The sequence below is a fragment of the Stigmatopora argus genome, chromosome 5 (assembly GCF_051989625.1).
Source record: "Stigmatopora argus isolate UIUO_Sarg chromosome 5, RoL_Sarg_1.0, whole genome shotgun sequence".
Taxonomy (NCBI): domain Eukaryota; kingdom Metazoa; phylum Chordata; class Actinopteri; order Syngnathiformes; family Syngnathidae; genus Stigmatopora; species Stigmatopora argus.
Window position 1 is genome coordinate 4,459,727 of NC_135391.1, and position 16,353 is coordinate 4,476,079.

The window sequence follows — 16,353 nt, forward strand, 5'->3', positions numbered from 1 at the left end:
TAATGACCAAAATATTAATTTTTCCCATAAAGTGTTAATGGCCCGTAATGAGAACGCTCAACATGTACGAAATTGATTAAAAGTCACCATGGCAACCTTTTGGGTCGCTCCACTTTGCTGAAGCCTTGCGTTTGCGTTGGACGCTCCTGATTGGACAAAAGCTCAGCCATTCACGGAGCGACGCCAAAAAGGGGCGGGTCAAAAACGTCGAGGCTACGCGTATTAATTAATAAGTGTCTCGTCGTTCAATCACCATTGACAGCGATAGACGTTACATTCTTTTGAGCTGCCCCGTTCTAGTAGCTTGGACGTCTATCGCCGTCAATGGTAGCCAGTTGTGAAAAAGGCCACGCAAGAAGCATGTTTATGAACACGTTTTATAGAGCGTCTTGGAAAAAGAAACGTGGAGTGAAGACGCAGCTGGGCCGGTAAGAGGAAATACAGGAAGAATGTGATTGGTCGGAATGGATGTCAATCATCCACTGCGTTACGTTGCACTGCAGCTAGCAGCCACTGTAGGTACACTCATACTTTGAATGAAAGTCGTCAAGTGTTCCACGCTGAACGCTCCACCGTCGGGCAAATATATGAACACGGCCAATTCTGCCTTTATTCGCCGGCGTGTGCAACCGGTGAGACGGTTTTTCCAGTGCTAGGCGTTGACTCGGACAACATTTTCGAGGAAAAAAGGTAAGACACATGTTAGCCGCACTCCACTCGACCACGTCTTTCTGGTTAGACAGGTACGCTTAGCCACCTAGCATCACTAGCGACGTGAGCGTGTGTTTAATAGTATTTGAGTACGCTACCGGTGCGTGTTCTAAACGCGTGTCATGATACGGTTTTATTCGTTTTTGCACTTGAATGAGTAAACGTTTTATTGTGGCGTTGTCTCGTGTCCTGCTACCGGGTAGCGGTAGGCTTAGCATTGCGGCTAACTCGCTGCTTGTATCTTATTGCATGTCATGACTTGTGACGTCAGGATTCGGGGGCAAACTCGGAAGTCGTGGATTTGACCGACTGACCGTGCCTTGGATCGGGACTACGTTGGGGATATGCAGCGGCTCACGTCGCGGCTCTTCGCCGGGCTGCTTGCAGCCGGCTTGCTCGTGCAATGCCGGGCGGACGGCGGTGGAGGTGGCGGCGGCGGCCCCAATCTCGCCGAAAGGGTCATCTGGGCTGTCAATGCCGGGGGAGAATCGCACGTTGACGTGCACGGGATTCATTTCAAGAAGGACCCTTTGGAAGGCAAACTCGGAAAAGGTAGGTCGTCACGACGGTTACATGCATGGGTTGGTTATGTATGATGGGAGAGGATCAAACCAGTTCAACTAAAACCACAAATGGTCTTTGCAGTGATGGAGTCATAAACTAGGTCACTCATATTGGACTCGCAATCATCTTTTATAATCAAGTGTCCATAATCGCAACCCCAAATTACCTCTATGTTGTACGTAGTGATAACACGATGAGGCATTGCATACTGTTTCCGTACAGTGTGAAACCGTTTTGATACAGTTTCAAAACTGTGTCACTGAATATTGGCGCTCTAGGGTATCAAAAAGGTAATTGGTTGACTTAAATAACAGTGCTGGTTTTGTGACCGTCAACTTAATGATCCCATATACTTTGCTTTGCTTTGTACTTTGTGCTTTTGCTTTGTTGTTCTGCAGCCTTTGCGACTGTATTGTCTAACTTGTAACTATGCCTTTCCTATATCTGCATTCTCACCCTCTTGCTACTGTCACAATCAAATTTCCAGAATACAGGATGAATAAATTTATCCAATCCAATCTATTAGATTTGAGGTGTAAAGGGCATTTCAATGACTCGTGTATAAAGACAGGAGTCGGACTTAATGCTGATTTTTACAGTACAAATTCAGAATAAAGTCAGAATTCTTATTTTAAAGTGAAAACCCGCAATCTTGAGTGTCTTAACAGAGACACTTGCAATGGAAAATTCAGTTTCTTTTAAATATTGACACCTTTTAAAATGATCTAATGATTCTAGCTATTTAACAATAATTTAATAGGATGCATAACGATATATCACAATATTGACGTATTGTCACACACCATGTATACAAAGCACCACTTAGCTCCTCCCATTTTAGATGTTCCCAGTCTTCCAGAGCGGCTATGGATTTGTTCTCAAGGATTTAGGATCCACATTTTTCCATCTGCAAATGGTTCTGCCGTTTATTAGTGACACTTGAGCTTTTCTGAGGTAAAAGACAGATTTCCAAAATATGATTTAAAAAAAAAAAAAAATACGAGAAACGAGAAATCACTTCGGAGTCTTTTTGTGTGGGGTCCGTAGACATTAAAAATTAAGCGCTTATCTTTAATGCATTAGAGAGGTTTTAAGTGGTGAAAAGAAAAACAATAGCGCAACGTTTCCTGCCATTCATAGAGTGGTACACGGTCGATTGGTCGCCCGGAACATTATTGATAATTACCATTTAAATCGTTGCTCAAATTCCCTAAATACAAACTGCGAATTACTATTTAGTCATACTTCATGCCCTAGTAATTATTAGGCTAAAGAAAAGCTACAAATTTCCCGGACTTTTATTGTTTTTTGTTGGAGAACTTAAGACCCTGACTGACGTAGCTTCTTAAAGGGACAACGCATGTAAATGAAACTGCTCATGGACATTGTTGGCTTTGATTGATGCGTAGAGTTGAGACGTGATCTTTCAGCTAGAGCCTTTCCGACTCTAAAAGTGCTTTCATTTATCTTCGCAGCTTCTGATTATGGAATGCGCCTGCCCATCCTCCGCTCCAGTCCCGAAGATCAAGTTCTCTACCAAACCGAGCGCTACAACGAAGACACTTTTGGATACGACATCCCTATACGAGAGGAAGGGGACTATATTCTGGTGATGAAGTACGCCGAGGTTTACTTTGCCCAGTCGCAACAAAAGGTATCACGTCACGTGACGTTCCCCCGTCAATGTTGTAGACGTGTACGTAACGTAAACTTGTTTACCAGGTGTTTGACGTCCGGCTAAACGGTCACGTGGTGGTGAAGGACCTGGATATCTTTGACCGAGTGGGCCACAGTACGGCGCACGACGAAATCGTGGCCTTCTCCATTCGGCGTGGGAAACTGAGCGTGCAAGGCGAGGTGTCGACCTTCAACGGGAAGCTCACCGTTGAATTTGTCAAGGTGAGTTCAATGTCACCACTGACATCTTGGAAAAGAGATTTACGATTTTAATTCCGTCCCGCACTATGTTTGTCGCTTAATTACTTGTACGCTGTATTTAATTATCCCCACTGAAATGAATTAAAATGCCATTATTAATCACTCGCCCAGGAAAAAAAAAATCTCTAAAGATCTATGATTCTTTTAATGAGGAAGTGGTTTTTAGGTGAGATTAAAAATGCATTAATACAGCTCATAATTAATTCGCTTTTTTAACATCTCTCGGCAGTTTAAATCCATGAGCTAGATGCGTGAATAATGAGATACTTTTTAGATCCGTTTTCATTACTTCAGTCAGTGAGACTACCATTTTAGATTTTAGATTTAGATTTTTTGTAATAATGAGCCTTTTGTTGATCTATTCAAGTTGAAATTTGAGTAAGTGTCTTTGTGATGTGAGCCGCATAAACGCATGACTCATTTTCACACTGAAGACAGTTTCAAAGTTGGAAGAAACAAATCAGCTTGCCCCAGGCGGCGTTTGAGCATGAATATATCCTTATATTCCTCACAAGGGCCTACTGTAGATGAGAGTTTTATTTTTGTAATTCACACTATCACCTTAATGGAAGTCCTGATTCTTTCATCTACACAGTAATCAGATATAAAATACGGCAACATTACCGTGTCGTGACTTGTGATTTATACAGATTGGCCCTTTCAGACCGCCAAGATGCCCACGGTAGATGGGTATGATGTCATAGCTGTTTAGTTTTTTTTTAATTCTGCTTTTGATTGACCATGCCGCTCTGACTTTTTAAAAATTGTGCACTACCCCATTCAAAAAAATGGACACTTTCTTCCATAGCCCAAATTGCAACAAACAATTGTTGAATCAAGTTTTATATCTATATTGTAGTTTCTTTAAGATGAATGACTTTCTATTTTACGGCTGATTAAAAGTTATTTTGTCTTACATTGAAGAGAAATGAGGAAATGTAGTCACGTGACAGTTAAATCATCAACTTCTGCGTCCTTAAGCGGAACGTTACCTGTTGTATTCAGCTACATAACGCCACCTGGAAACCATTGGGGGCGCTGTCTAGGTCGCCAGGCCAAAGGTTCGACTGACCTGTATGGAGGACCAAATCTGCCAAAATAAAAAATAAAAATAAATAAGCAAACAAACATAAATCAGATTGGAATTAATCGGGCCCAATCATGTCAATTTCAGAGGATTGGAATCGGGTAAAAAAAAAAAAACAAGATTGGGATTTGCAAATGTTTTGCTATGGCAGATAATGAGTTAAGGTTAGAAAATAATCCATAAGTGTAATGTAAAAATTTATATCAACAAAATCGTAAAACCTCTGCACAAGTAGTGTTGCCCATGGTGACTTTTTTATTTTTATTTTTTTCAGGGCTATTACGATAACCCGAAGGTCTGCGCTCTCTACGTGATGAAAGGAACCCCAGAAGGTAGTTTTCCCGAACTTAATTTTTCCTTAAATGAAACGGCATTGACATTTTCTTTCTCGTTGCGGAAAGACGTGCCCAAACTCCAGCCTCACCCCGGCTTGGAGAAGCACGAGGAAGAGGAGGACGACGACGAAGACGGCGAGGGAGGCGAAGACGCGGGCAAGAAGAAAATCCCGCCCGATTCCAAGCCCAGGGTCCAGTCGGGACCCCGGACGCCCAACCCGTACGCCGCCGACAACAGCAGCCTCATGTTCCCCATCCTGGTGTCGTTCGGCGTCTTCATCCCCACCTTGTTCTGCCTCTGTCGGCTGTGAGGACGCCCCCCCCCGACGGACACCGGACCACGCGACAGGTGAGGGGAGCGGAGGGGGCGGCGTTAAATAGGCCAATCGTGCAAACGTCTCGGAGGGAATACGGACCACGGAGGACGATTAAAGACAAAAAAAAAGAAAAAAACGCGGGCGCTTACGGGACGAAAAGCCGAGTCGGCGTCAGCCTTTCGGAGTCTGCTTTCCCTGACATTCTCCATTCTTTCGTTGAGCGGACCCAGTCCTCAAAAGCTAAACACGCCTTCGCCAGTTTTGGACGGGTGGGTCGCGGCGTCCGCTTTTCTGTGTTTGGCACGGCGCGACGTTTAAGAAACTCTCGGATTTGTCCGGCGCGCTCCTCCGACTCAGAGGGAACCACAGCAAGCATTTTCCTTTTCTCTCCCGGCGTTTCCGCATCTGGGTTTACAAGCCTCTCGTCTGTCTTCGTGATTCAATATCGTTAATATCCGGCTGAAGGTTCACGTCCGGGGGTGTCCAAACGATGGCGTGTGCCGCCCAGGTTTGATTGGCCCGCGGCTAATGACAAATCGCATTGAGTGTGGCCCTGCACAATAACATTAAATTCAACCTGAATTGTCTTGCGCTTCTCAGCTTTAACAGTGGATGGAGGTCGTCACTTAAAGAGCAAAACTGGGGTGAAATATGATTATTAAATACTAAACTTGCCAGTTGAAATGGATTTTATTTCTGTAATTATGAATGAGTTGAGGTTTACCACAACACAATAATCTTCAGCTATTAGAAGACTGTCAAGTATATCATTTTGCATTTAAAACGTGAAAAAATGGATACATCAGAAGTAAATTATTGACACAACTGAAATGAACTTTGACCAGTGAACCCACTAAAAAGTCAAGGAAATATTGATTTTCTAAATACTGTAATTCTACACAGTTTCTGACATTATAATAAGAAAACGCAGTTTATGTCACTATCTTGTTTTATAAGGTGAGAGACGCAACAAAAGTCTGAATTTTTCGTGGATTGGATTCAATGCTATTTTCATTTTGCTGCGGGCCAATAAAAACTGGGTAGCGGGCCACAGTTTGGACACCCCCATGGTCGCGCTTTCTAATTTTTTTGACTGATACATAGAATTTGGTGCCATTTCCTTGCCTTGCGTGCATTTTTTTTTACTTCTTTTTCAAGACGTGAGCACCTTCTTCCTCCTCTTTGCCAAAACGTCATTTCATTCAGCACCAAAGTCACCGTTTTTGCTGAATTCCACGGTCACGTGTGTGTGTGTGTGTATATGGTACAAGATCTTTTTTTTTTTTTAATCCTTTAACGGTTTTCCTCACTTTTGTCGGAATTGGGGTGTTGGGTTTTTGATTTTTTTGGTTCTAAGCGGTTTTCTCTTTAAAACATAAAAGAAACAAACCCCGTGGCCTTTCTTCAAGAGAGAGAAATGGTTCAAAACCACAAAAAAATGTAGCGGACAGTCCAATGAGATGCCTGTCAAGAAATCCAATATATGACTGGTGTAATTTAAATCGGAAATTGGATTTAGGGTTTGAAATGTCTTTTTTTTAATGGGGGGTTCTTTCAACATGATTTATTTGTGATATTTTGCACTGCCTCGTGTGTGTCGTTGCCTTGAATTATGGAATACTTTGCGCGTTTACCATCGTCAGCCTTCTTTTGTCTCTCGTACGGAGTCGTTTTTGGGGTGAAAGAACCGTCACGGGTCGGCGGGATTTGATTTTGGAGTCGGAAAGAGGGAGTTTTATTGGAATTTTCAAGATCTCGGTACTGCCGTGACTTGGTCTGATTTCTAAAAGCACGAAAGTGGAATGAAGATCCGCTCGTTTGTCCTTTTACATGCGAACCAAAGACTCCATCCGTACTTAGCTACGCAACATGGCGTCCTATCTTTCTACTTCTTTTGAAGCGTTCAATAAATCAGGGAGATCCACCCAGCCATGTTCGAAGACGGTTCTTTTTAAGCTTTGTTTTCTTTTTCACCTTGTGATATTATTATATTGTACCCCGTCGAGCGGAAAGCCCCGCCCCCTCCCCGTGTCTTACTTTCCAACTGTATAGTATATGTGAGTTCAATTAAATAATAATAATAATAAATTAAAAGGGAGACGGATTTGGGATCTCGGCCGGCGTCTCCACCGTCCAGGCAGCGTTTTAAAAGAGAAAAAAAATGGAAAAAATTGTCCCAGCGCGATTGCATCCGATGGCCCTGTATGATCTTTCTGTACCGTTTTGGATGAACAAATGCTCCTCTGAGGCTTGATGGCAGCAGCAGCTCAAGCGCTGTCTCTTTTTAATAAATGTGCTATTTTATCAGACTGTCGCCGCTGGTTTTTCCCCAAAATTCACGTCAGGTTTTGCATGCGGCCTGGTCAAGTGGAAGACCGTGTTTAAGGTAAAAAGTTAAATGACCTTTTATATATGAAGAGAATGTTTAGTTTCCCTTTTTTTGTAAAGTTTAACATTTTTAATGAAGCATATATTTACACTTTTTCTATTTAGTTTTTTAGACAAAAAGTAAAACTTTTTTTTTCTGTCTTATTTAATGATTTCCTTTTTTTAAAAAATTGACAAAAGATTTGTTTAGAGTTTGTTTTTCATTTGTAGGAAAAAAAGTTCAAATTAGTTTTTGGAAATTTAAAACAGAATTTTACATTTTTTTCTTATCCCAGTATTTTTAAGATGTAAAATTTAGAATATAAAACACACAATGTCGATTATTTTCATGTTTCACTTGTCAATGTTAAATATTACATTTAAAAATAGAATATTTAAATGTTTAATGATTAGGTACTTTATATGTAAAAGATTTAAAATAGAAATATTTCATGTTTTATACTTTAAAAAATCTTAAAAAGCTAAACATTATGGCAATATGCCATCAATGCTAATATATTAGCATTTAAATGCTAATACGCCAATTCATATTATGAGCACAATTTTGTTGGGAACAAAAAATTATTTTTTCTGCATTAAAGAGAAATATTCTTGCTCACCTTAACTGACCTTGAAACATAAGGTTTACTAGTTTAAATTGGAACTTTTGTCCCTCCACAGTAAAACCAACGTAAAAACAGTGTATAGATATTTATAGAATTTGTACAAACCACAAGCGTTATAAATTAATATATAGGATTTAGAAGTGCATCATTTTTCCCTCAGCTCGCAAGGAAATCGAAAAGCTCGGCGTGGTCGAGTCCAGTGTCCGTCGGCCGGCCGCCGTGACCTCAGCGGTAGTAGAGGGCCACAAAAGGCGTGTGCACGAGGCCCACGCCGCTGCTTTCGCAACGCACGGCGACTCCGGCTCGGCTGCAGCCTAAGGCCAAAGCCAGCTCCAGCTCCCCCCACGCCTCATCCCGGAGATCCGACTTTCCGCGCGCAGAGGAAAGCGCGTACAAGTGGTGACCACCTCCGGGCCCGCCGGCCACCTCTTGAAGACCCCGGAAAAGGAACAAGAGATCCACTCGCAGCTCCAGGATGGTGCCGTGAGACTTGGAAATGAACCTGGAAGAGGCCAAAGAAGAAGTAGATTTAGGGGAAAGGAAGAGACCAGTTGTGAAGATCCGATGGTTTTTGAACTGGGAGGCCCGCCCGCCACGAAGGTCACTTTAACCCTGTTATCGTACCAAGTTGAAGACTCACCTGGTCGGCAAGTTGCTCTTGGCCATGCTAAGAAGCGAAGGACGGACGTCGATCTGTTGCGGGTTTGTTAACTGGAGGTGAAGCTCGGCTCTCCTGATGCTTAACGAGAAGATCTCTTTGGTGAGGAGCAGCTCCACGTCCGAACCTAAGAAGAACCAAGACCACATTGGTTAAAACTCTTGGTTAAAAAGCACGCTAGGAGTCATTTGTATGTAGAAAGCATTGCATCTACTCCACAACTAAATTTGTTCTTTTCCCCCCTTTTTTAGGACATTTTGTGTCGTAAATACTAGTTATTTCCACCGACTTACCTCTTCCAAAGCGACCCTGCAGTCCCTTCACGCTCCTGCAATCCAGTCCGTCTTGACAGCACCGGTACACCCGCCGAACGAAAGTGAAGAGCGGCCTCTCCGGGAAGACCAAGCCCCGGGAAATACCCGCGCCCAGCGGCCTGACGACGAGGCGCACCGCGGTGGAATTGTCCCTGGGGTTCCCGTAAGAATTCTCCTGCCAGGACGCCGTGAGCTCGGCGCAGCGTTCCCGGCGAGCCTCCGCGGCCCCGCGGCTCTCCCTGGTTGTCCTGGTACGGGTCGAGCTCGCCGGCTGCGGGGCTGGCGCGCGGCGACCTCCGGCGGGGCGACCTCCGGCGTGGCTGATAATCACCGAGACGAGAAGAAAAGCAATCCACGGGTGCAAGTGTGTCAAGGCCATGGTAAGGTTTCTGTATCCGAACACGTAGTAAGTTGGTGTCGGCCGCCGAGTCGTTCGTCCTCTTTATAAGCAGCTTCACAATGGGAACAACTTTTCCACTTGGAATTTGAATCCTGGTCCTCCCTCTTTTTTTGTTTTGTTTTGTTTTGTTCGAAGTCGCTTGACTCCCCGCTGTTTTCTTTTAATGCGCTTGCATAATGAGGCGCCCCGACGAGCGCCTAGCAAGCCCATTCATATTCAGCTAGTTAGCTAATGACGCTAATGACTTCATATATTTGGAACTTCGGCGTGTTAGCGAGACCCACAAACGCATGCACAGGAGGCGAATGCTGTTTTTGGGACAACGTCTTTTTAAACGAAATTAAATCGAATGTTAGTAATATCGATAAAACGGTACAAATGGGTCCTTTTCCCGCTGTAATTTCAAAAAGCTGCCACTGCGTAGTCACCTTTGCCTGTTAAGATACGATTCATTATGGGCTGTTAAATCGGTAAGCAATATACAATACAATCATTTAGGATAACTTAAGTACACTTTAGTTAACTTGAGTCGTATTTTTGGGCCACTTTTTACTTTAAAACCTTTCAGAAAAAATAGGCACCACAGTGGACAGCTATTCAAAGTAGTGTGTTAAGACCTTTAATTCTTTACATGGCAAGAACCTACTTTTAGTCATTACAAAAACTTCAAATTGTCTTATACATAATTTAATAACGATTATTATATTTACGTAAAACATGTGAAATTGTGACTGCCTAACTTAAATATTTTCAATTTTTTAAAGGATGCTTGAAAGACTGAGTGGTGGAGGACTTCGACTCAAATTGTCTTAGACATAATTATAATAGTGTTTATTATATTTACGTAAAACATGTGAAATTGTGACTCCCTAACTTAACAACTTAAATATTTTCTATTTTAAAAAAAGGATGCTTGAAAGACTGCGTGGTGGAAGGCTTCTTTTCAAATTGTCTTAGACATAATTTTAATAACGTTTATTATATTTATGTAAAACATGTGAAATTGTGACTCACTAACTTAACAACTTAAAAACTTTTTTTTAAAAGGATGCTTGAAAGACTGCGTGATGGAAGACTTGGACTCATCTTGAACGGACTTCCAATACTTCAACTCCTGGCGCCATCACGTCAAAGTAAGTTAACGCCGTGTTTGAGCAGTCTGTGCCGGGCCTTGGCGGGCAGCGAGAAGGCGCTGTCCCGGTGGTCGGGGACCCCCGAGTTCACCAGCGCCGCTCCATGTTGCGCGAAGTACGTCTCCTGCGCCACGCTGCGGACCCCGTAGACGGCGGCCGAGGCGTTCCTGCGGTGACGACGAAAAGGAAAGTCAAAGGTGAGCGATATATTGGCGCAACGCCGTGTTGCCGTGACGCGCTGGCTGACAGATCCTTCCCCTGCCCCCCGGCCGCGATCCCCGCTAGGCATTCCCCCACCCCCGCCACTCTAAACGAGCACGGTGGCCAGTCACTGGCGTACTGACCTGATAATAGCCTCCTGCAGAGTTTCAGTGTTACAGAAATGCGAGTGAAGAAGCGAGGCGGCCGTGACAAAAGGAGGCTCGGGGGGTCTCCCTGCTCGAGCAGACAGGTTGGCTGCAGAGACACACAAATCGCTATGTGGGTCCCGCGCGAATCCGGGACCGCTTTCTCTCCGCGGACGACGCCTCACTTGTCAGCGTGCCCTGCTCGCGGTCGTAATGGGCGAAGGTGTAGGGTCTCGCGGCGGCCGGGGTCCCCGGGGGGACGCTCCTCAGATGGGCCTCCAGTCCGTTGAGCGAAGCTAAGCAGCTGTGGTACTGGGAAACAAACGTAAAGGGGGATTAGCATCACAAAGGCGAGTTAGTGCACTCGTGAACTGTTCCCGATGGCCGCCGGGCCTTTTTCACATTCAAATTCGGAGGGTTGCGCCGAGATTGTAAATATTCTAGTAGCAGATATTAGTGCCAGGATGAATATCTTTCACTTTTTTTTCCCCCAGGACATATTTTAATGAAGTGAGAGTTGAAATGGGGTGTTTCTTACCACTTCCTCCATGGCAGCTTGGTCACGTAAGAAGTGAGGCTCCACCAGCAGGGCCAGAACCAGGCCCTTGACTCGGTGCAAGTAGAGAGTCATGGGGACCAGAAGGTTGTCGTCGGCGTAGACAGGTACAGTTTTATCCTTCCCCCGTGTGTGGTCTTGCGATTCCTCGTTGCGGAAGTCTGTCCCCCCTCGGTTCGCGTCTATGTTTTTTCCTTCCACGCCGGAGCTTGAGTCAGAGCGGCCTCGTTCGACTCCATCTCGGTTTGAAATGTCGGCGTTTGAATTCGGTGGAGCTTCGCGCTCGGTCCCGTGGGAAGTGGCTCCGTTTGGACTGGATGGGCACGGATTGGTGGATGAACGAGGGCTGAAGGATACTTTTGGGGAGGACGATGGATCTGATGGTGCAGACTCTGTAGAGGTTGAATCGGATGGTGTCCTTGACAGGTTATGACGTAGGGGAGGATCTTTAGTCGGAGTAGTTTGAGACCTGAGGAAGAACAAAGTTTTTTTTTTTTCTTACTTTCATGGATGATGGCAGTTGACAGCTATCACTTTGGTACTTTTAAAGATCTGCTGAGTAAACTTTGACCAGAAATAGTGTCGATTCTGAAATTACACCCGATTATTTGGACTAAATGTTGTCGTATAATTGTATACACTGGAGGGGTTTTGATTCATTTTTATACTATCACTTATAATGGTTGATTAATTACTGGTAACTAATCAAAAAATCTCAATGTGTTATTTTTCTCTACCCAGGTTTGACGAGAAGTTTCTCCAACAAAGCCAGCCAGACAAATTCAGCTGAATTTCAGTGTCATGATGATCATGCGGACGTGCAACTAAAAACGGGCAAAGTAGGACATTACCACCATTCTCGCTCGACGGGAGCAGACTGCAAGTACTGAAGCTCAAACGCGGTGAGGAAGACGGACTTGGAACTGACAGCGTCGTCGAAGTAGCACGGCGTGCTCGGCCCCTTGGGCGACTGTGCCTGAACAAACAAAGATGATCCAACATGTTCCATTTTGGCACCCCGATTAAAATTGGAATAATGATTTTTTTTTCACTAACCTTAAAGTTTTCACTTTCGTGAACCATAACTTTCATGGTAAGAGCCGGGGACATCTGTGTGCTCACCACCCTGCGAACCAGAGATGACAAAAAATTGAAGTAAACAATTACGATTTCTAGTGAAAACTAACCACTCATTCATTTTTCCAAACTGTATTTCTACATAAGGTTCGAGGAGGGTGCTGGAGCCTATCCCAGCTAATTTGGGCGCCAAGCAGAGACTGAGCAGGAATCAAACCCTCGACCCAGAACTGTGAGTTCCACGCGCTAACCACTCGGTCATTTGCGTGTCACTTTAATATTTGGCCTTTAAGCTTGAAAATGACATGCCGAGTTATCCAACGCTTCAGTACTTCGAGCCCAAATTGGGTTCTTTTTTTGTTAGCCCCTGTGGACAAATAAAGTTTTATTGATGTGAATTGAACACAAAAGATTTCTTGCTTGTTCATTTAGAATTGGTAGCCTGTACACAGGAAGTTCTTAAAGGGGAAGTGGTTTTCCATCCATTGTGTCATCAGCGGTTTGCAAAGAGATATGTGTAGACGCGCCACCCACGCAAGTAAAACACCCTGAAGATCTATTGGTCCAATTTAGAGATAAAATGAGTTTACAAGTAAGAAAAGAACACTAAACTATTCTATGTGTACATTAAAAAACAGTTTCTCTACATAGATTAACGTGCATTTTAGGTTTATCTAAAAAAAATCACCTAAATACTAAATAGTCTGGGGTGGCAAACTGCTGGCTGCGGGCCAAAAGTGGCCCAACAGGGGATCGTTTACGGCCTGCGGGGGGTTCACCCAGAGAAAACCTACGCAAGCACATGCAAACTCCACAGTGAGGATCAACCTGGGATTGAACCCACGTCTGTCAGTCTGCTTACCTTCCCCTGAAAAGAATGCAGCCTGCTAACACTAGAGGGCAGCGCTGGCAGGATTGGAGAATAAGGGCGGCCTTGAGGAGCAGAAGCGGGTCCACCTGGTGAGCAATATCATAATTAATAATACGTCATAATAGATGCAAGAAGAAGAAAAAATACAACGCAACCATATTAATATTGTTTGTTTTGCTTTTGGAAAATGAAACCTTGTGACGTACATTTGTAGAATCAATTGTGGACAACGAAGTGAAGACCAGATGAAGCTCAGAAGGTCCGGCGAGTACGTGGAGAAGATAGCGTGACCACCGAGTGGCCAACGTTTCCTGACTTTGAAGCTGCGGAGTCCCAAAAAGCGAACCAGATTGACGAAATTGTCAAATTTGTGTCTGTTTTTTTTACATTTCACAACATTCCTGTTGTCGGTTTGGTCTTAATTCAAGTTAAGCTAACGATGACTTTTGCATAAACGTCTACTTACGTCCCTAAACGAGTGAATATCGGTAGGGATTGAATCCAAAATATTTTTTTTTAAATCCATAAATACCTGATAGCTTTGTCGCACAGAGCCATTGTAGAAACAAAAGAGGTTTATAAGCGTATCCAGAAGTTGGCAAACACTCGTGGTGGGGGTTTCTGGAGAGCATCCAAGAGCCTAAAGATATGAAAAAATGGGGTTAGCGACGTATCACTGATTGATGAGACATCTGACACACGCTACCCAGAAAAAGTCGTCACGCGTGTGGATGGCAAACTTGTGTCGACGCAGCCTCAGGACGCGAACGGGGGACGCCGAGATCTCCGAAACGCAACGGCCCACGCCGGCCAGTTGCCCGCAGAGGAGCTCCTGGTTGTCCGTGGAGGTCTGCGGTATAGACGGGTTGGTCATGATTCACTTTAGGATTATTTGTCAATGGTGATGTTAGGCCAGTTTGTGGAGACAAACCTCTTCTGGGTAGAAGTAACATATGCCTTTACTGGTGGGGTCTCCCTCTCCTTTCACCTTGGAACCATCGTAGAGGAAGAAGAAATGACACCTGCAGCCAGCACTGTGTGGAAGGATGGGAAAATGGAAATTTAAAGCACCATGTATAGCAAGGCTTTACGTCATAGTATAGTAAGGCTTTTTTTCTTTAAACAAAACCGACAGTATATAAAGGCTTTTTTCTAAAAAAAACAACATAGTATAGTAAGACTTTTTTCTTAAAAAAACAACTTAGTATAGTAAGGCTTTTTTCTTAAAAAATGACATAGTATAGTAAGGCTTTTTTCTTAAAAAATGACAGTATAGTAAGGCTTTTTTCTTAAAAAAACGACATAGTATACGAAGGCTTTTTACTTAGAAAAACGACAGTATAGTAAGGCTTTTTTCTTTTTAAAAAAACGACATAGTATAGTAAGGCTTTTTTTCTAAAAAACAACATAGTATATTAAGGCTTTTTCTTAAAAAACGACATAGTATAGTAAGGCTTTTTTCTTAAAAAACGACCATGTATAGTAAGGCTTTTTTCTTTAAAAAACGACATAGTATAGTAAGGCTTTATTCTTAAAAAACGACATAGTATAGTAAAGCTTTTTTCTTAGAAAAACGACATAGTATACAAAGCCTTTTTTCTTTAAAAAAAACGACATAGGCTAAATTCTTTAAAAAAACCACATAGTATACTAAGGCTTTTTTCTTTAAAAAACGACATAGCATAGTGGTATACTATACATAGTATAGTAAGGCTTTTTTTCTTTAAATAACGACATAGCATAGTAAGGCTTTTATCTTAAAAAAACGACAGTATAGTAAGGCTTTTTTTCAACAACAAAAAACGACATAGTATAGTAAGGCTTTTAAAAAAAAAAAAAAAAAAACACATAGTATAGGCTTTTTTTCTTAAAAAAACGACATAGTATAGTAAGGCTTTTTCTTTAAAAAAACGACATAGTATAGTAAGGCTTTTTTCTTAAAAAACGACATAGTATAGTAAGGCTTTTTTCTTAAAAAAAACGACATAGTATAGTAAGGCTTTTTTCTTAAAAAACGACATAGTATAGTAAGGCTTTTTACTTAGAAAAAACGACATAGTATGCGAAGGCTTTTTTCTTTTAAAAAATGACATAGTATTGTAAGGTTTTTTTCTTTAACAAAACGACATAGTATACTAAGGGTTTTTTCTTTAACAAAACGACATAGTATAGTAAGGCTTTTTTCTTTAAAAAACGACATAGTATAGTAAGGCTTTTATCTTAAAAAAACGACATAGTATAGTAAGGCTTTTTATCAACAACAAAAAACGACATAGTATAGTAAGGCTTTTTTTCCCAAAAAAAACACAGTATAGTAAGGCTTTTTTTTAAAAAAATGACATAGTATAGTAAGGCTTTTTCTTTAAAAAAAACGACATAGTATAGTAAGGCTTTTTTCTTAGAAAAACAACATAGTATTGTAAGGCTTTTTTCTTTAAAAAAACGACATAGTATACTAAGGCTTTTTTCTTTAAAAAAACGACATAGTATAGTAAGGCTTTTTTCTTTAAAAAACGACATAGTATAGTAAGGCTTTTTTCTTTAAAAAAACAACATAGTATAGTAAGGCTTTTATCTTAAAAAAAACGACATAGTATAGTAAGGCTTTTTTTCAACAACAAAAAACGACATAGTATAGTAAGGCTTTTTTTCCAAAAAAAAAAAAACCACATAGTATAGTAAGGCTTTTTTCTTAAAAAAACGACATAGTATAGTAAGGCTTTTTCTTTAAAAAAACGACATAGTATAGTAAGGCTTTTTTAAAAAAAAAAAACGACATAGTATAGTAAGGCTTTTTTCTTAAAAAAAACGACATAGTATAATAAGGCTTTTTTCTTAAAAAACGACATAGTATAGTAAGGCTTTTTACTTAGAAAAAACGACATAGTATGCGAAGGCTTTTTTCTTTTAAAAAACGACATAGTATAGTAAGGCTTTTTTCTTAAAAAAACAACATAGTATAGTAAGGTTTTTTTTCTAAAACAAACGACATAGTATAGTAAGGCTTTTATCTTAAAAAAACGACATAGTATAGTAAGGCTTTTTTTCAACA

The 16,353-nt window shown here is 41.9% G+C and overlaps 3 protein-coding genes and 1 long non-coding RNA gene across 6 annotated transcripts in view; 2 read left to right on the top strand and 2 right to left on the bottom strand.

The window, feature by feature from the left end:
* The first annotated feature begins 462 nt into the window (after positions 1-462).
* Positions 463-7,261, top strand: mlec (malectin). The gene is made up of 6 exons (XM_077601262.1): positions 463-687; positions 981-1,263; positions 2,751-2,929; positions 2,998-3,174; positions 4,575-4,632; positions 4,702-7,261. Exons 2-6 carry the CDS (start codon positions 1,056-1,058, stop codon positions 4,944-4,946), a joined length of 867 nt encoding a protein of 288 aa, XP_077457388.1. The 5' UTR covers positions 463-687; positions 981-1,055; the 3' UTR covers positions 4,947-7,261.
* A 614-nt stretch (positions 7,262-7,875) lies between these two features.
* Positions 7,876-12,834, top strand: LOC144074718 (uncharacterized). 2 transcript variants are annotated; one of them, XR_013300366.1, is made up of 5 exons: positions 7,876-8,705; positions 8,855-9,297; positions 10,365-10,647; positions 11,292-11,460; positions 12,095-12,834. It is a non-coding gene; the product is annotated as an uncharacterized LOC144074718 (long non-coding RNA). The 2 variants fall into 2 exon arrangements; XR_013300365.1 differs by having other exon boundaries at positions 7,877-9,297.
* LOC144074717 (uncharacterized) lies at positions 7,946-9,966 on the bottom strand. Its single transcript, XM_077601280.1, has 3 exons — positions 8,897-9,966; positions 8,586-8,730; positions 7,946-8,447 (listed from the first exon to the last, which is right to left on the bottom strand). The coding sequence occupies exons 1-3, from the start codon at positions 9,294-9,296 to the stop codon at positions 8,171-8,173; spliced, it is 822 nt and encodes a 273-aa protein (XP_077457406.1). The 5' UTR covers positions 9,297-9,966; the 3' UTR covers positions 7,946-8,170.
* Positions 10,319-16,353, bottom strand: part of hps4 (HPS4 biogenesis of lysosomal organelles complex 3 subunit 2) — a 31,480-nt gene continuing 25,445 nt past the window's right edge. The window contains exons 2-12 of one of the 2 annotated variants that reach the window (XM_077601279.1): positions 14,233-14,335; positions 14,008-14,151; positions 13,834-13,941; positions 13,508-13,624; positions 13,293-13,387; positions 12,410-12,479; positions 12,208-12,329; positions 11,336-11,822; positions 10,983-11,109; positions 10,795-10,906; positions 10,319-10,617 (exon numbers count right to left, since the gene is read on the bottom strand). In XM_077601279.1, the coding sequence (XP_077457405.1) occupies positions 10,446-10,617; positions 10,795-10,906; positions 10,983-11,109; positions 11,336-11,822; positions 12,208-12,329; positions 12,410-12,479; positions 13,293-13,387; positions 13,508-13,624; positions 13,834-13,941; positions 14,008-14,151; positions 14,233-14,335 (1,657 nt within the window). In that variant the 3' untranslated portion in view covers positions 10,319-10,445. Of the gene's footprint in view, positions 10,618-10,794; positions 10,907-10,982; positions 11,110-11,335; positions 11,823-12,204; positions 12,330-12,409; positions 12,480-13,292; positions 13,388-13,507; positions 13,625-13,833; positions 13,942-14,007; positions 14,152-14,232; positions 14,336-16,353 lie in introns of both variants that reach the window. The other variant, XM_077601278.1, reaches the window with a different exon arrangement.